We start from the raw sequence: 20,589 nt of genomic DNA on the forward strand, positions 1-20,589 counted from the left end.
TACTAACCCAATAGGAGTCCGTTTTTTCTTTGATCAGATTGGGGTGCATTCGAATTCGATTCGATTGGTAAATCGGATTATAGTTGCTCCATCCGAATTCAATCAATTAACGTAAAAAGCCCATCTGAGTCCGAGGGTGATTGAATCGGGCTTTGGATTTTCGGATATCATGGACATTCAGCGCTCAGACACCACGTGGTACTCTTGTACCTGCGACCGGGGGTTCAACTTCCTCCACACAAAAGGCCTTGAAAAGTAAAAAGTTCCGTGAGATCTTCAATTGGATGGTCCAAAAAAATAGTCATGGTTCAGGCAATCTAAGGTGGGAACAGTGTTGCCAATTCCGTGTTCCGGTTCGGGGTCACACGATCCGCATCGAGTAACGCGTACCTGGTAGGATCCGCCTTGGTTAGGTTAGCTCACACCTCGAAGCGTAAAGCAACGTTTTCGGACCGTTCGGACCGGAAACCGGTCACTTGAACGGTTCTGGGTTTACCTCAAAGCGTCAATTAAGAAATTTTTTTTGAAAAAGTCAAAAAACCGTTGACTTTTAAGGTTTTGTTTTGCCAAACCCAAAACCAAAAGCCCCTTGCCCCCTTTAGGCGTTCACCGAACATGACGGCGGTGATACATTGGCACCACCCTTCCCAAAATCCGAGCAAGCACTCGTCGGCGACCAAAGCTGTAGTGGCAGATGGCGGCTAAAGCTTCAACTTCGAGCCTTTCACTCTTTCTCAACCGCATATTGAAAGGAATGGCTCCGACGACTATCTTCGTTGCGGCTACTGGTGACCACTGTGATTTTTTAAGTAACTAAGTGAGCCGACGACCACTGTTCGGTTCAGAACCACCATTATTCAGTTCAGAACTTTAGATTTCAGTTCTTATCTCTCATTTAGTCATTTTAATGATTTTTAATCAACTCTTTTTTTTTTTTTTCTTTTGCAATGCTATGATTTTTCAAGGAACCAAACCACCATTTGCGCTTGTGACCACTCCACTGGAGCTGAGAGCCACTACAGAATTTAAGGTTGAGGCATCCCTTATTTTTCAATTTTGATTTGAAGCTTAAACTGGTTTATTTCTTTCTTATTTGAACTTTTGATGCTTAAAGCCTTAAAAATTGGAATTTAATATTCTATATAATGCATCTTGCATTGTTAGTACTTGGTAGTAATAATTCTAAAACAACATAGAGAAACAAGATTTTTTTGTCACATTTAGTTGGTATACTCTATAAAATTCTCGGTTGTAAAAATTTTCAGTCAAAAATGTGAGGAGACTCTTTAGCTAGTTTTGTGAAATCTAAATGCTCAAGAAGACAAACTACTTAGTGGTTTAAGCCTGATTTCATTTGATTTGTTTAAAAGTATATATTTTAGTTTGAGCAGACAAACTACTTTAGTGGTTTAAGCCTGATTTCATTTGATTTGTTTAATAGTATATATTTTAGTTTATGAGTTTAATTTTTGGTTGTTTAGCTATTTTACAATTTTATTTTTGGTTGTTTAGTTGAATTGTGTAATCATATATTCATATATTCTAGTTTCATTGGTTGTTTAGTTTAATTTTTGGTTGATGGGTGTTTGTGATTCTTATGTTGAATAGAGATGGAAACAAGCACAAATAATGATCAATTTGATCTACAACCAACAACCGAGTTTATCTTCTCAAATGTTAGGGCCAGAAATAATCCTACATGGGAGCATGCCACCCTTAAAGTAGATCCTATTAGAGGAGTAAAGTCAATAACATGCATGTATTGTCAAAAAACTTTTAAAGGGGGAGGCATTAATAGGATAAAACAACATCTTGCACAAAGAAAAGGAGAAATTGTAGTTTGTCAAAAAGAATCATATGATGTTAGGTTTAAAATGGAGCAATTGTTAAATGAAATTATTGAAAAGAAAAAAGCTTCTAGCTCTGAATTTGGTTTGGATGGTGCTGAAACAAGTGATGATATTGATGTTAGGGAAGTGCATCCATTTGGTACAAATGGAGAGAATTTGAGGAATAATCAAGGGAAAAGTCAAATAAACCCTTATAGCCTGTTTGGTTGCTGCGACGCAGATGAGAAATATGGAACATTTGGGTTAGATTCTTTGAAACCTGTGTTTGTTTGATGGAATGGTGTGAGAAACGATGGGATATCACATTTCAAAAATTGGGATGTAGGGTCTCACTAAAATGGTGAGACCCCGGTGAGAAAAGAAAAACTCGCGACTCAACACCCTGTGACAGCCACCACAACACCAAATAGAACATGCCTCTAAACACCAAATGGTTGCCTAACCATTTGGAACAACACCAGACTAAACTCCCGATGGCCATCGTGACTCACCCACCATTTCAATTGACGGCCAGGTTTCCGACCCCCAAATGCTTCTGTTGAACACCATTCTAATGCCAAAACCAATGGTCATTGATGTCATTAACCAATTTCTGATCCCCAAACTGAACATCCTCGCATCAACTCCATCTCAAAAGCAAAGAAAACTAAAGAAGTAATATGCAAAAACCTAGAGGAGAAAAGAACTTGTAGCACAAAGAGAGAAAATGTGTGTGTGTGTGTGTGTGTGAGAGAGAGAGAGAGAGAGAGAGAGAGAGAATGGGTGGGGAGATCAATAACTTCATCAAGGTATGGATCTTAGTTTTAGCATCTTTAAGCTTCCATTTCATCTGTCTCTCTGATCCATCCGTCTCTCTCTTCCGTTTCATCTCCTTAGCCTATTTTTCTATCAAAATAAAAAAACAAAATCCATCAAAGGAAGACGATGAACAAAATCCATTTAGCCAAACAAGTAGGCTTGTCAATGATACTTGAAATTTCATAACTTGATCCAATTATTATATATTTAGATGATGTATTTATGTAATCAAATTTGGATTTTGCAATCTGCATTCAATTAATATCCAGAATTGCCACGTGCAAAATAAGTGCACGCTAACTAGTATATTATGGTATGCATGTGTGCAACACATGACCCATGCCCTCAAATAGTTTTGACCAAATGGTAGATTTTACTAAAATCGAACATTGAATCATGGTCAAGTGATGGTTTGAACGGTTTAATTGACCAGGCCAACGATGATCGCTTAATAATCAAATTAGATGTATTTACATAAAATCAAATCAAATCTATCAGGTCAATGGCCCAAAAGATGTGTTTACATAATTGGATTGGACTTAGATTTTGCAATCTACATCTGATTAATAATTGGATGGGATTTGAATTTGGCTCCATTTGATCCGATTAAAATCCGAAATTGATTATATTATATTGTAATATTTATTGATTTCAATATATAAAATCTATATAAGTATATTTAAAATTATAATATATATTATATTTATGTATATTATATATTTTATATTATTTATATATTATAAGTAAATATATATTGGATCAGATTAGAAGTTGACTCCATCCAATCTGGTTAAAATTCAAATTTGATTATATTATAATATTTATTCATTTTAAAATATATTAAAATTATAAAAAATTTCTTATATTATATTTTATATATATATATATATATATATTTATAAAAAAATTTAGTATATTTTATTTATATTAACTTTTTATTTTATTTTTGTATTTTACAAAATTAAAGTGGGGTCGGATTGTATTTCGTTCTATGAAGCAAATGACTTGAATAGGGGAGACCTTTTCTTATGAGTAGTCTCTCTCTCTCTCTAATATTCTTTTCCTCACCGATTCACCCTCTTCCCTTTGTCACGGATTTTCTTTCTCTGCCTTCGCCATTTCATTCATCATTTCTCTCTCTCTCTCTGAGATTCTCTGCCTCACTAACTCACCCTCTTCCATTTGCCTATGTTTTTCTTTCTGCGCCACTGTCATTTCATTCATCATTTAACGAATGTTGGTAGACTACTATTTTACTCTTTGTTTTGTTGTAAATGAAAAATAAAGCAAAGATAATAAAACAACAAAAATATATCTTTAATATTTCTGTCTAAAAATTTTTCTGCCCATTTTGCAAATTTAAGTAAAAAGGAAATTAAAAAAAAAAAAAAGATTGCTTTTGATTCAAATCAAACTCATATAACGCTCCATATCTACTTGCATAGCACAACTGTCATTTTATACCTTTTAATTTCAAATGCAACAAAAAGCAAGATCAAGAAAAAATCTATGGTCAAGAAGAAGACACATGGCTCTTAGGATCTATCATTCATTTCTATCAGATATCAGTTAGGACAAATGTGTATTGAATAAAAATTAGACTGACATAAAAATATATTTAATAAGGCTGACATGCCATTTAGGTGCAGTTTGATCATAAAAATTGCATTTATGTTGATGTGCACAACTTATGTCAATGAACACTAATATGGGGTGTCAATTGGACTGGATTTGGTCCAACCCGATCCATTCCAATGTGAGCCCATTATAAATGGACCAGGTCCAATCCAACCTAATGAATGTTTTGGATCAATTTGAGCCGTTCCAATTCAATGTCTAGACCATCCAATTTGTTCAAATTCATTTTGATTTAGATTGGTTTCAACCCAAACTTGGTCTATTGGCACATATATTCTTATCTTATATCAATAAACCAAATATTGGCTTAATCCAACATAAATTTGTTGAGGGCGGACCAAGTCCAATCCAATCTAATAAATATTTTGGACTAGATTGGTCCAATCCAATGTCTTATTGGTCCATTCAATCCATCCAAATTGATTTTGGACTGGACCGGGTCCAATCCAAAACCAGTCCATACAAAGGATACCTTAGGATGAATTTAAGAGAAATGCTGAGTCATAGTTTGTTCACATTCCATCTTTGTTTATAGAGGATAAACAATGTTAAGGCTGGTAATCCTATACCTAAATTTGATCCTTGAATATTTAAATTCATGTTGTACTCAGGTAGAACTTAGCTAATAAATAACATTAATGAATTAAATTGAAACGATTAAAATATCATTTATCATCAACATAATGATCTGAAAATTAATGACTTCGATATTGCGTATCATGGATAAAATGATTTGAAAATAACTTCTAGGAGGGAGACCTTTTCATATGGCGCCATGGATAACTTCTACAGGCTTGAACCTATGACTTTTATATATTTTATTTTTGAATCCCAAAGGCTGAATCAGTCATTTATCATTCCAGATTGCATCTCAATATCTCATCCATGAGTAATGACTCTAAAAAAGTGGATCATTCAAAGGTTCTGTCTTATCAAAATGAGCTAGCCCGTGAGCTGGATCGAAGAGTATGAAATATTTAGAAGACAGGATGATGATTCCGATCATAAATGCATTAAATTAGAAATTGTCTTTAGTCAATTTAATTTGAACTTGAAATTGGACAAATTGATCAATTTGCAGAAACAACCTCACAAAAACTTTTGTTGATGCCAATGTGCCTTGATTATCAAAAATAGGATGTGTCCAAATCAATCAACTATTACAAATTGGAAACAAATGGAAAGTGTTAGCCTTGTTAAAGAATTCATACAAGCCACCCACTTAAGCGCAATATAATATTAAATATACATTGCAACTCATTTATTTCTCGACTTTCAAGAGCATAAAAATCAGGCAAAAGATGTATTATAAGCTGTTTGTTAACCAGTCATGAAAAAGAATAATTTATTACAAAATTAGGGTAAGTTTAAGAATAAATATATATAACTTGTAGCTGATTCTGATGCTTTGAAAAGTAGAAAAAGTAAAGGGTTGTAGGGTTGCTACTATTGCCCAGCAATGCACTTGTTAAAGCAATCCAACCACAAAATCAAATAAATATGCATGTATGGGAGATTTTTTTTGGGCAAAAGTATGAGAGACTGAGGGTCTGTTTGATTTGTAATTGGAATTGAAATTCTTTGGAATCAGAATTGGAATGATTTATTCTCAAAGTCTGTTTGATTCAGACATGAATAAAAATGAAAATTGTAATCAGTAGAAATGAGATTTCATTCCCAAAGGAGGGGTAGGGAATGACCATTCCCTCAAATGAGGGGAATGCCATTCTAGAAGGAATGAGAATTCCAATTAACCAAACAGTTGGAATTGGAATAGCCCATTTCAATTCCGATTCCAGACCCCTATATAACTGCAAACCAAACAGGGCTTGAGTGTGTTTAAGAATAATAGAAAGAACTAAATTATGGTCAGCCTGAAAGGATGTGCTGTGTTGTGCCTTGAAGTCATGGATGTGAGTGTTCCATGACCCATAACTCTTATTTGTGAAGGAAAACCCAAAGGCTGTGTTTGGAAATAATGCAAATAAGTGTGAATGCAAATATGTAGAGTTTAAATGGTCCATTTAAATTGCAAAGTTGGGTTAGTTTTGCATTGCCAAATTTACCTTCTTACAAAACAAACTTTTAGCTATAATGGATACAAACACGAAAACAAAGCATATGTTTTTTTTTTTTTATTAAAAGCCCACTTAAATGCAAATTTACTTCTTTTTTATTATTGATGTACTTTTACATCTTATTATTAATGTAAATATGCATTGAAAAATGTGTTTTCTGGCATTTGTCAATGCATAAATGTAATGTTTCCAAAACACAGACAAAAGTGAATAAGAGTGCAAATTTACCCTAAATCGGGACTTACACTCCATTTGCATCATTTCAAATGTGGTCTTAAGGCTCAGTTTGGAAGGAGTATAAATGCAAATTTATAGAGTGCAAATACATACAAAATAATACAAAATACAAGGTTTTACCCTCTACAAATTTGCATATGTATTCCTTCCAAATTGAGCCTAAGGAAAAAAAAATTCAATTAGATCTATTGTGAATGCGGAGGGTCCAATATACCTTAAGACTTAATTTGGAAGGAGTACAAATAGAAATATGTAAAGTGCAGAGCCTTGTATTTTGGATATATTTGTACTGTTCATATTTGTATTTGTGCTCCTTTCAAACAGAGCCTTAAAGGGTATAAATACAAATATATTTTGCTATGTATTTATATTGTATATATTTGTATCTATACTCCTTTCAAATTGATCCTGAGAAGGGGTTTTAGGCGTAAAGGGTGCTTAGGGTTTGAGAGACTCTGCTCATACTTGTGCTCCATTAATTATTGATTATAATGGATTTCTACTCCTCACATGGGTGTAGATATAGGGCCGAATAAATCTCTGTGTTGTTGAGTTGCTCTATTCTTTTCATTTTTTCTTTCTATTTACCAATCCGATTTAAATCTTGGGTTGCTATTTCGTAACAGAGATGGGCATATAGCCTCATGGGCCATGGCCAGCTTGAGGGGTGTGGACTTCAAAGCCCTTGGAGTACTGGATTAAATGGTCAAGGGTTGAAGACTTGGATGGAATTCAGAACAAGGCAACCTAGCTCCTTTTACAAAAATATCATGCAATTAATCATCCATTTTTAATTCCAAAATTTCTCGAACAAACGTTTGCTTCGAAGTTCAAACATTTGGCCTTGGAATTTGGACCAATTCTAATAACTGCAACTCTACTTCAATTCCGTAAATCTAACCTAACTATATTGCCAATCCATATTTCTCGTTCGGGTTCAGACTTGAGAGAATAAGCCATGTATATAAAAGATGAAAAGTCAAGAAAATTGAATAATAAACTTCTCTATTTCCAGTTTTCCACATCCAAATGTTTGGACCACCTCCACTGACAAAAATATTAGAGATCAATTCCGCAAAGTCTTACATTGAACGAGATAATGGAGAATAAAAAAGACAAGTTCCTATAGTTGTAGCCACCGATGGGCTGATTAAGAAAGATCCCCTACCATCAGCCATCACTTCCATTGTTTTTCTTTAATTATTGAAGCTTCTTGGCTGCCCACCGAGTTATTAAATGCACAACTTGAATGAACTTGTGATGGACGTCAAGCGTGGAAGCTAGTAATCTGGTAGACTAGTCAATATCTTGTAGAACATGTTCCCATCATCTCTGGATTTATCTTATGGAGCTGTATTTGAAGGTGCTTTGTATAATCCTACTATGCTCAACACCACAACATATTGGTCAGTTGGTGCTACATAGAGGGATCTCTTCTCTCTATATATATGAGAGCTACATGTCCATTCTCATCACACAGGGCGATTTAGAGCAAATTTGGTGCTTCAGTTTGCAGGAAGCTGACATTGCTTTGAAGTGGAAATATAATTCTCGAGACAAATATTTCCGAACAATGGCAGGTATATTTCTTGAGCTTATTCCTTATCTCTATGTTTTGTTAAGTGGGTCTCAGTAATACAAACCGTTCTATCTATTGGTGTTCAAATTTGTCTAATTCCTTGCTAAATCACAATCTATAGGTGTTTGCTATGGAATGCTAGGCAACAATTTACCACCCCCAAATGAAGCTGTGGATCTCTTTCAGAGAAACAACATTCGGAGGATTAGGCTTTATGCTCCAAATGATGCTGTCATTCAGGCGCTTAAAGGCACCAACATTGAACTGATGCTGGATGTCCCAAACAATGAACTTCAGCGCATAGCATCAGACAATCTCACTGCTGCCTATGACTGGGTCTACTACTATATTGTGAACAACAGGGCTGATGTGAAGTTCAAATACATTGTTGTGGGTAATGAAGTAAGCATGAATGACTGGAGATATGTCCTTCCTGCCATGAAGAACATTTACAGTGCAGTTCAATCAGCTGGCCTACAAGACCAGATCAAGGTTTCGACTGCGATTTACTCAGCAAACCTCAGTGATAGTTATCCTCCCTCCAGATCAGTTTTCAGAGGCGATTTGCTGCAATACCTACAGCCAATTGTTGGCTTCTTGGTGGAGAAAAGGGCACCATTGTTTTGCAATTTGTACCCTTATATCAGTTATCTTGAGAACCCAAGAGATATTAGGCTTGACTATGCCTTGTTTACTGCTCCATCGGTTCTTGTATGGGATGGCCAGTATGGATATCAGAACCTCTTTGATGCCCTGCTGGATTGTGTCTATGCTGCACTTGAGAAGGTGGGTGGATCCTCTGTGGAGGTGGTTGTATCTGAGAGTGGTTGGCCGAATGCAGGTGATTTTGCATCGACTACAGAAAATGCTCAAACTTATTTGAACAAGTTGATTCAACATGTGAAAGGCGGTACTCCCAGAAGGACTGGTAGGCCCATTGAGACTTACATCTTTGCAATGTTTGATGAGAATACCAAGACTGGACCAGAGAGGGAGAGACACTTTGGGCTATTCACTCCATATAAGCAACCCAAGTACAACATCAATTTCTACTAAGAGCCTATAAATGGGTGTTGTGTTCTGATCTTGAATAATATAATAGATGGGGCCAATGAGGCCTCTATTTGTTTTATCTTAATTTTGCCATTTCTTTGAGATTATGTATTGAAATAAAGCCCATTCAGAATCTTGTAATCTTTATAATGGTTTGTCTTTGTTTTTGTTATTGTTTAAATTTAATCTTTTAGGCCCTCGCTTTTGGGTAAGTTACTTACTTTATCCATGTTCTTTTATTTCCTAGGTAAATAAGGCAATGACCATCTTATTTATAAAAATTCATTATTAAATCGGGCATTTTTGTCCCATTCAAGTGCTGGCAACTTTTCCCCCACGTGGGAAAGTTATTTACCCACTTAGGAGATGGGTATTAGAAAAATAAACTTTCCCTAATCCTCACATAAATCTAAAAAAAAAGAACATGGGTTTCTTGATCAATGGAATTAAAATCTCATTGACCAACTCCCCCCCTTAAAAATCCAAAAAAAGAAAAGAAAAGCATGCCCCCTTATATTTATCATTTGATGAGTCTATATGATTGGCACAAAATGAGCCAAGTTTTATTGTTGGGATACATTTCATATGTTTTCTATATAAAGTAATATTTATTTGTCACAACTCGTTATATGGTGCTTAAAAATTACAAATTACTACCATATACTTTAGGAGTAGTGACATTACCCTCTGAACTTTTATTTGCAACCAAGACCTTCCTGAACTTTCAGATTCCAACAAAGACCTCTTCTTTATTAAGTTGAGTGATAGAAGTTAATTTACCAAAATAACCATTCAAGAAACTTGTATATAAAATGAGAATTGCAACAAAAAAAAAAAAAACAAAGAAACTTCTATGAAAATCTAGATTTGCAACAAATACAACATGCAATTATCATCAATTAAACCATTAACAAATGAAAATTGAAAAAACACTAAAGAATTAGTTGGAAAAAGGGTAGTCTGGGGATTTATAGAAGTTTAAACAGTCACATGAGAATTTTTTGAAAGTTTGGGGGGTAATTGTCACTACCCCAAAGTACAGGATAATAATTTGTAATTTATCTTAAAAGTTATTAGCATTATTAAATATTAACATTACAAAACTGAGAAGGAAATAGATAGAAGTTAAGCCAGATCTATGGTGCATCAACTACGTACGTTGTGAAGCAAAAAACTTGAGCCAGTAATAAAGTGACAATGTTACAGTTGAATCTTTAATTTTGTTAAAATCTTTAATGATAAACACACCTTGTAAAAATATGAAATAATGAAAAAAAAAGAATGTGATGATATTTTTAAGTCCATGGATATTTGTTGTACATCAGAATGGATAATCCATCCCTAAACCCCAATCCCTTATTTTGATAGGCGTTATCATTGATTCCACTAAACAGCTAATTTGAATTATGATTATGGGGTATATGTACTTGATGACTGATGTGAGGTTTCATTATTAGTTACACAACCCTTAGCACAGCCATTAAATTCAGCTAATTTGGACTCTTTACCAGCAAATCAGCTGATACCTTCTTCCCTAATCATTATTCTTGACAATTTTCATAGATTCTTCCTCAAAGTTAGATATAGATTTGTATTTCATATGGCTCAATGACTCAAAATTGAGTATTGGGATTGCAGCAACAAAACTGAGTACAGAGAGTTTTAGGTTTTTTGTGAAGGTGGAGCATCCATGGTGAAAGAGATAAATAATGTTTGAGCTTCCAATGGTTAGCAAAAGTAGTTCACCATTTTTTTTTCCTCTTTGGTGGTTGAATGCTCCAAGAACCTAAACAATGCAAAGAGTCTTATAATGTAAAATCTCTTTATTTCCTTTTGAAGGAAGCTCAAATACAGATTAAAAAAAAGAAGCTAAACTTAACCAAATTACTGTCACATTAGGATCATATGACTGTAAAATCACACCATATAACTATTATACTATCAACCATCTCTAATGATTCCATCGGCAGATGTTAATGTGATAAAAACCATGATGGGCGGCCAATTTGGACACATCAAGAAAAGCAAATTGGTTAACTCTCTTGAATAGCTAGCCATTTGTTCAACTTTCCAGTCTATTGGTCACCTTTATTAATGTTTTCCATAAGGCTCAGTTTAGAAGGAGTATAAATACAAATATGCAGAGTGCAAAACTTGTATTTTGTATTATTTTAGATATATTTACACAGTACATATTTGTATTTGTACTCCTTCCAAACTGAGCCTAAGAGATATAATTTTAATACAGGTTTGTATTTGCACAAAATGAAAAGATATAATTTTAATACAGGTTTGTATTTTTGCACAACATCACAAGAATCACCTCTATTCTTTTACCCTTATATCATCTAAGAAGGGGTGAAAGTTTGATACCCGTTTTGAAGAATTGATTTACACAAATTACAATCAACTTAAATTTTCTCCCTTCTATTTAATCTTATTCAAAGGTAAAATAACAAAACCAAGTTAACATTTAATGTCATAATGTACCAACTCCATATAGTTGGAACAAGTCAGAGGACTTTGCTGAGTTGCAAAGTAAACAATACGACGTGGGAGATTTCCCATCACAAATTTATCATTCTTGTCTCTAAAATTTTTAAACTAATTCTCATTTCAGAACAAACGCATGCTTAATAGTTAATAATACAAGTAGGTATAGAATTTAGACCAATTCCAAGAGTTTGTATCCCCACTACATCTACGTGAATCAAACCCAACCTAACGAAATTTTCAATACCGTCTCAAGGATTGAAAGAACAAGCTATGTACGGTATAGGTGTGGGGATATGTATCTTATCTTATCTAGAATGATAAAATATTAAAACAGCAACAAATATTTGAAGAAGGGTCAATTGCAATTCCGCATCCTAAACATACTACCAAACTTTTGGATCCAACTCCAGTCTCAAAGTATTTCACATTAAATTAATCAATTCAAAAAGCAGTTTCTCTAACTTATCTCCCATTAAAAAAATGAAGAGTAAGGTTCTGAGTCTTATGACGATGGAAGCCACAATAACATTTATGTCTGCTCCGACATTTTGGACGCAGACTCCAACAGTGCTATTTAATTCATAACTCAATTGGGTTTGTGATGAAAGTCAAGACTGGCAGCTAACCTTCATTGATGATGGTTAATTATAGTCTTTCTTGCGTCTTCATCTGGACCTTATCCTCTTCTATATGGGCCATATTTATAATATTGTTAGTAATATATAGAAGGGGTTAAGGGCTACAAGTGAAATCTAACTCAGAAACATATACAAAGCATATATACCTTGCATAGAGTCACCCCATCAAGTAACCTATCTCCATTATTTTGCAGGAAGCTGATATTGCTTTCTATTTTTGGTAGAACATCTGATACTGCTTTCGGGCCTGGTTACAGTTATTGAAGCAATGGCAGGTACATTTCTTAAATTCATTTCATCATCATCATAAATATCCCAATTATATAGCTAGGGTAGTTTACATAAATCTTATACTTAAATCATTTTGTCTACTCTTAACCCTTTCAGCCGCTTCAATTCGTAACTGATTACTTTTTCTTAACCCATTGATGTTACAATTCATCTAATTCCTTGCTAAATCACAATCTATAGGTGTTTGCTATGGAATGTTAGGCAACAATTTGCCACCCCCAAATGAAGCTGTGGATCTCTTTCAGAGAAACAACATTCGGAGGATCAGGATTTATGCTCCAAATGATGCTGTCATTCAGGCGCTTAAAGGCACCAACATTGAATTGATGATGGATGTCCCAAACCATGAACTTCAGCGCATAGCATCAGACAATCTCACTGCTGCCTATGACTGGGTCTACTACTATATTGTGAACAACAGGGCTGATGTGAAGTTCAAATACATTGTTGTGGGTAATGAAGTAAGCATGGATGACTGGAGACATGTCCTTCCTGCCATGAAGAACATTTACAGTGCAGTTCAATCAGCTGGCCTACAAGACCAGATCAAGGTTTCGACTGCGATTTACTCAGCAAACCTCAGTGATAGTTATCCTCCCTCCAGATCAGTTTTCAGAGGCGATTTGCTGCAATACCTACAGCCAATTGTTGGCTTCTTGGTGGAGAAAAGGGCACCATTGTTTTGCAATTTGTACCCTTATATCAGTTATCTTGAGAACCCAAGAGATATTAGGCTTGACTATGCCTTGTTTACTGCTCCATCGGTTCTTGTATGGGATGGTCAGTATGGATATCAAAACCTCTTTGATGCCCTTCTGGATTGTGTCTATGCTGCACTTGAGAAGGTGGGTGGATCCTCTGTGGAGGTGGTTGTATCTGAGAGTGGTTGGCCGAATGCAGGTGATTTTGCATCGACTACAGAAAATGCTCAGACCTATTTGAACAAGTTGATTCAACATGTGAAAGGGGGTACTCCCAGAAGGCCTGGTAGGCCCATTGAGACTTACATCTTTGCAATGTTCGATGAGAATACCAAGACTGGACCAGAGAGGGAGAAACACTTTGGGCTATTCACTCCATATAAGCAACCCAAGTACAACATCAATTTCTACTAAGAGTGATAAATGGGTACTCTACGAGGTGTTCTTGTCTTGAATAAGGGATAAATAAATTGAGGGTCCCAAGGGGCCTCTAGTTATTTGATGTCAATCTTGTTCTTTGTTTCTTTCAAATTATGTATTGAAATGAAGCCCATTTAGGGTGTTGGTCATGTTAGTAGTTGGGTGTGTTTTCTTTTGTTGTTTAAATTTGATTTTTTATATAATGAAAAAGTTTCTTCTTTAATTTTATATATATAAATAGATGGAGAGAGAGAGAGCTCTTTTTTATTTTTTATTTTTTTTTAAACAGCCCTAAGGCTAAATTCGTTGCACCAAATCTTCTTCCAGTACAGGAATAAGAATGTCAAGAGGTGAGAACCAAGTAGTGATCCTACAAACATGACAAGCAAATTTTGCAATTACATGGGCAGCTCTATTCCCCATCCGAGATATAAAAGAGATTAAAACATAATAAAATTCTTACAAAAAATTCCTACAATCAACAATAACTGTGTAAAATCGCCAAGAAACATCTCGAGAAAGGGAGCTCTTTCCTTATTAGAGCAAATATGAGCAGTGGTTAATTTCAATTCTAGTTACAGCTAAGAATAAGATGAACCAAACCAGGCTAATTATAATTATCCCGAGAGAGAATGAGGAATCCATCTACTTATTGTATGTACGGTAAATGCTAGCACTACCAGAATATCCATCACTGATCCAAACACCGTTTGTGTTTAGACTTTTTGTGATTTGAAAGCCCACTGAGGGACTGGGCCTATGATGATGGCATTGTTGTTAAATATTTCACTTTTGAGTATAAACAAACACAAGTTGTTCGATGACTTGAAAGCAAAAATTGAAAAAGATTATTAATGCTATTAAAAAGAATTAAAAATTGTTGTAGCCACCGGTGACGATGACTAAGAAAGGTCCACTTCCACCACAATGATTACTTTGATTGATCAACCATAGCAATTGGGTTTCTCATAAGAAAAGTCAAGTTTGACAGCCCATCTTCATGGAGTCAATGGTCTTGCTAGACCCACTGTCCGAATGATCTCTTACACACTTACCCTACACGTATAAATGAAGACATATCACATACACTGATTGTGATTGGTTATTGTAGAAAGTGTAGGAGAAAGAGATAAATTTGCTCACCAAATAGGTCATCAAGAGTTGTTCGATGAGAATGAACCCGACCGGGAGATGGGCAATTTGGTCTATTCAGTTCATGTAAGTATAACAACCTCTGTCCCATATCAGTTTCTTCGAAGAGCGATCTGTTGGACCCATATGTAGCCCATTTGTATCCAAAATAAAAATCTACTGAGCCCATCAGCCTGCCAAACCTTTACAAATATTCTTTCCACTAAAAAATGGACAAATCTGGTTGCCATGGGCTATGGGCCTATGTATTGGAAATTAGCCCATTGCTTTCTTGTTTGATATAACATTTGACCCCACTGATCTCGCACTTCAAAGAAAGGAGCTAGGATGTCCTACCCATAAACTCTTTCCACATCCCTCCTTACCCACAGCACACTACATGTGCGAAAGTCTGTAGAGTGTGGAGTGTGGGTAGGAGATCCGATTGAAAAGAGAAATCTCAGATTACAAGAAAGAAAGGAAAGAAGTTAGTCATTGAAATTCCCCAACCCGAATTTCCTGAAAACAAAAACTCTGAAAACACATCCAGCCACGCATTGAGAATATCTCTTAGGTGGTACAAATCGGCCATTTGAAAATTTGCAACAATTTTGAATTCAGTGCATGGGTTACAGTAAATTACATCTCTTTGTGACACATAGGAGATCACATCTGCGCCTCACAAACGTCCCACATGCACATCTCAGCATAAATTGAGAACATCTTCCAAAGTTATCAGTGAGTTGCAAGGGAGTCCTGACTATGCTTACAACAAAGTTGTGTTAAGACATGCTCAATTAACGCAACCCCAAGAAATGTTGATAATTTCCTCTCACGTGGATTACAAAGAGGCAGTTTGTGAATTAAGATCTAGTAGCTATTGGTTGCTTCATTAGATTCAAGCTTAAGTTCAATTCGCATATGAGCCTATGTATTGAATTGAAGCTTAGCTTAGACTGAATCGAATCAAGCTATATTTGAATATATAGTTTGTAAAAAGTTCATTTGTGTCCACTTCTATTCACGATTATAGATATCGTTGATGTTGTTGCTAGTTGCTAGCAAACATCTTAGGTTGTCTCAACTTTGGACTTAGAGGCAATGGCGTTCTTGCACCTTGTCGATGTAGCATTCCTTTTGTGTATACTCTTCTTCCTTATTTTCTGGTTACTTAAGAAGAAATGCTACCCCTCGTCTTTTGTACAACTTTTTAATTGCATTAAGATGATTACTAATTATAATCATCATCTATCTATGCTGATTCTACTGGGTGATCAGTTAGTCGTAGGGCCCATTTGAGGGTGGGACCTCATAGTCATAGAAGAAGCAATGGAGCATAGAACAAGTGGCAAGTTATGGGCCCCAAACCCATCTTATAAGACCCAAGATATGTCCACTCCTGCCCTTCCCCTCCTGTTTTTTACAAATCCATAGACCATAGTCCGCAGTTACTATACAACGTGAGCATTTAATCTCTTGTGTTTGTGTACAACAGACATGGTGACTTGCAAGTAAGGGGAATGCTAGATGAACCTTTCTAGGTTCAGAGGTGATTCTCAAGCCAGATTGGCAAAGCAAAGAGTCATGCCCTTGATCACCTTCAGAGTGTCCAGACATGGCGTATCTTCCATCTTGCGTTGCTTGTTTCTTCCTTCACTTCTTGTTCTCCATTGCTCATCAAACACAACCCAACCTTGTCTGAGTTGTCTATCATGGTCTTCTCCCAATGGGCCGAATGGCCATTAATATCTTTCTTTTCTTTCTCCTCCTTCCTTGGTTACGTGAATCGATGACTTGATAGCTAGTGTTCAAGTTCCTTCAGGTAGCATACAATTATCACTGAAGTTAGATGCACTACTTTGAGATATAAATTGGATACGAGGCACAAGTGCTTGTGATCATCAGAGTTTGACAGACTTAAATCTTGAAGGTGCCAATCGATCTATGTCTGTTCAGTCCTGTTAGGAAAATTACAGTCGATCCAAAGATGGGTGACTCTGTAACTTGGATGGCTCCATTCAAGGGCTTGTTCATCCTCTGGCTCTCCTTCCAATTTGGCATGTTAGTTTGTGGAGGGAGAAATAAACTTGACTATTCATTCCTTGAAACCTCTCCAATAGTGACAGGTAAACTTTTCAGCTCTTGTTCTCTTTCCCTGTGCTTTAGAGTTTAGACTATGAACCCACTGGATTTTCATGGCTTTTAGAGTCACCATGGTTGTAAATTTTAATGCCAGAGTCAAGTCTGCAATCTATTGATGTTTCAGCTCATCCTGCCCTTGGTAAATTAAATGCATTGCAGGTGCACAACCAGTAGGTGTTTGCTATGGAATGCTAGGCAACAATCTGCCACCCCCAAATGAAACTGTGGATCTCCTCAAGAGAAATAACATTCACAGGATCAGACTTTATGCTCCAAATGATGCTGTCATCCAGGCTCTGAAAGGCTCCAACATTGAACTCATACTGGGTGCCAATGAATTCAACGCCTAGCGTCGGACCCCGGCGCTGCGTGCGACTGGGTGAACCACTATGTGCTGAACAACAGGGATGTGAGGTTCAGGTATATTGTGGTGGGTAATGAAGTAAGCATGAATGAATGGCCGTTTGTTCTCCCTGCCATGAGAAACATTTACAGTGTAATCGAGTCAGCTGGGTTACAGAACCAAATCAAGGTTTCAACTGCGATTTACTCAGCAGTCCTCACTGATACCTACCCTCCTTCCAGATCAGTTTTCAGACCTGAATATCTGCAATTCTTGCAGCCAATAGTTGGCTTCTTGGCGGAGAAGAGGGCACCACTGCTTGCTAATCTGTACCCTTACTTCAGCTATATCAATGACCCAACAGACATTAGGCCTGAGTATGCCTTGTTCACTGCTCCATCAGTTGTGGTGCGGGATGGTCAGTTTGGATACCAGAACCTGTTTGATGCCCTGGTGGATTGTGTGTATGTGGCACTTGAGAAGGTGGGTGGATCCTCTGTGGAAGTTGTGGTAACTGAAACTGGTTGGCCGAGTGCTGGTGATTTTGCATCAAGCACGGAAAATGCATAGACTTATTTGAATCAGCTGGTTCAACATGTGAACGGAGGAACTCCCAGGAGGCCTGGTAGGCCTATTGAGGCTTACATATTTGCAATGTTCGATGAAAATAACAAGTATGGGCCAGAATCGGAGAGACACTGGGGGATATTCTATCCAAGCAAACAGCCTAAGTACCGACTCGGTTTCACTAATTCAGAGCCATAGATGGCTTTTCCAAGTGGTGGTATGATATTTTTCAATAAGAGGTATAGACTTGTATCCCATTATTTAGTGGCCCATGGGCCAATATGGACTTTATTTTCCTTTCTTTTGAACTATGTATATGTATGCCCTATATAAAGGATTGTAACCATAAAAGATACCTTAATAAAGGTATTTTTGTGGATAAATAAAGAAATAAATAAATAAATAAAGAGGGTATATTTACTTGAACACTTGAAGGTGCGAATTGGCTCAGTTGGTACTAAGGTCTCTATCTTGTTGTATAATCCCGCCTTTACCAGGGTTGGGGAGCCATGGGTTTGGGGGATGGGCTATCCCCTTTGTGTAGCCCCAGTCAAAGTTAAAAGTATTGATGAGTCAAAAACTATTTATTTATTTTTTTTGTGTTTTAACAACGGGCTTATAATATTATTATTTAACACTTAAAACATCACTTTTTTTTAAAAGCCTTAAAATTGTCATTTCGGTGATTTGTGAGAACAATACATGTGTTTGATATGAGGAATATTATATCGATATTTTGAACCTTGGTCCAATAGAATCCAAAAAAAAAAAAAAAAAAAAAGAAAAAAAATCTCCTTAAACATTTGATTGAAACCATTTTATCCCCTAAAAGGCTAATCACTAAATAAATAAGTTCAGTTCAGATTATTCAACAGATGTTCTAATGCAGGTGTGCAATCCATAGGTATTTGTCATAGAATTGCAATCAACAATTTACTATTCCTAAATGAAATTGTGGATCAGTTGGAAGGATAAGACTCTGCAATTAATCCAAACCAAGAAGCTCTTTGGCCTTTGGAAAGCTTCAAAACTTAAATCATGCTACATGCCCTAAAAAAATGATTTCATTTCTAGCAATCGCTCCGCTGCACCAGAACTAGTAATATTGGCGTCAACTTGGGTATGTTGGTCTGTTTCATGGCTAAGGTTTGTTTACTTTTTTTATTTTCTTTAGATTTTTAATTTTTTTAAGTGTGCCATGTTACATGGTATATATTCTTTGGTCTTTTCAATTCGATTAGAAAAAGAGTAAAATAATATTTGAGATAGAGCATTATTTATGTATATTTTGTACATATAGTTTGTATTAATGGGTTTCGAAAGAAACCCACACATTGGGTTGGGTAGGGTAGGGTAGGCTTGTACTGAGCCTAGTTTATCTATCAAAAATCAAAACCCAACCCAAATTTATCTAGGCCAGGCATAGGCCAGATAGGAAACTCAATCCGTGTACAGATTCTGTTGGGCTTCGTGACATTTGAATTGGGCCCCGACAATATCTCTTCTCACAAAACTGCAATTAGAATCATAAATGTGATAGTCAATCAGGTGTTATTTATCAAAATTCATGAGTGGGTTTTGATCGATTAAAATTCTCCCCATACCATATTTTTTCCGCACCATAGATTTTCCCCGTTATTTGTGATATCAAACAGTCAGCTCGGATGTTTATTTTCAGAATTCTTTAATTTCCTGTGTTGAACCCACTAAAATGGATGTCGGTACTCGAGAATTGAACATAGGGCATTTAGTGAGGGGTTGGGATCTACTTCCAATAAAATACGTTCCGAATACCCTATTGGAACCCTACTAACATGATCTGACACTGACAATCTCACCATGAAATTGTGAAATGTTATAAAAGTGTGACCCATCATGTGTGAGATGTGTGGTGTTGGAACTCTCTAGTGAGGGCCATCAGAACTGATCTCTTGTTTCTTCTATGTATAAGGGTGTCAATGTATGAGTAAGAGCTTTGGATTGGACCCCATCCAGTTCAAAATCAATTTGGACGGATTGGATCGATTAACAAGACATATCGGACTGGACCAATCTGGTCCAAAATATTTATAAGATTGGATTGGACCCGGTCCATCCATAATAAATTTATATTGATATAAGATAAGAATATAAGTGTTAATGAATTGGATTTGGGTTGAAACCAATCTAAATCAAAACTAATTTGAACAGATTGGACAGTCCAAACATTGAATTGGACTGGTTCAAAATATTCATGGACTGGATTGTGGACCTGGTCTATTTGTAATGAACTCACATTAGACTGTATTGGATTGGATCAAACCCAGTCCAATTGACACTAAGGCCAACTTATATATGAAGTGGGCTTGGGCCTAATTCAGGGCTACCCATTAATAGCGAATCAAACCATAGAATCCAACACATTTCAGATGTTATTACTATGGCTAAGTTAAAAGATTAAATGTAGAGCTAGTTTTCTTTCTTCCCATCAATATCTAAAAGCATACATACTCAAGAAATCATGTCCATTAACAGAATCCCCTATCTGGCTCTACTTGAGGCAGCGATAAGGACTGAGACTGAGTAGTCAGAGCTACCATTCTTTCAATTCTTTTTCTCATTTTCTGAGCACCAAGCTAAGCTATTAC

General features: G+C 36.1%; 2 protein-coding genes and 1 pseudogene across 3 annotated transcripts; all 3 read left to right on the forward strand.

The window, feature by feature from the left end:
- Positions 1 to 7,937: 7,937 nt before the first annotated feature.
- Positions 7,938 to 9,451, forward strand: LOC148845000 (glucan endo-1,3-beta-glucosidase-like). Its single transcript, XM_088955289.1, has 2 exons — positions 7,938 to 8,181; positions 8,302 to 9,451. The coding sequence occupies exons 1-2, from the start codon at positions 7,947 to 7,949 to the stop codon at positions 9,234 to 9,236; spliced, it is 1,170 nt and encodes a 389-aa protein (XP_088811415.1). The 5' UTR covers positions 7,938 to 7,946; the 3' UTR covers positions 9,237 to 9,451.
- Positions 9,452 to 12,238: 2,787 nt separating this feature from the next.
- LOC148845001 (glucan endo-1,3-beta-glucosidase, basic vacuolar isoform-like) lies at positions 12,239 to 14,002 on the forward strand. The gene is made up of 2 exons (XM_088956358.1): positions 12,239 to 12,642; positions 12,839 to 14,002. The coding sequence occupies exons 1-2, from the start codon at positions 12,636 to 12,638 to the stop codon at positions 13,771 to 13,773; spliced, it is 942 nt and encodes a 313-aa protein (XP_088812484.1). The 5' UTR covers positions 12,239 to 12,635; the 3' UTR covers positions 13,774 to 14,002.
- Positions 14,003 to 16,838: 2,836 nt separating this feature from the next.
- LOC148845002 (lichenase-like) lies at positions 16,839 to 18,385 on the forward strand (annotated as a pseudogene). Its single transcript, XR_016102620.1, has 2 exons — positions 16,839 to 17,036; positions 17,212 to 18,385. The product of XR_016102620.1 is annotated as a lichenase-like (transcript).
- The last annotated feature ends 2,204 nt before the right edge of the window (positions 18,386 to 20,589 follow it).

This window comes from Nelumbo lutea, chromosome 7, assembly GCF_056320005.1.
Source record: "Nelumbo lutea isolate HS-2025 chromosome 7, American lotus-T2T, whole genome shotgun sequence".
Classification (NCBI taxonomy): domain Eukaryota; kingdom Viridiplantae; phylum Streptophyta; class Magnoliopsida; order Proteales; family Nelumbonaceae; genus Nelumbo; species Nelumbo lutea.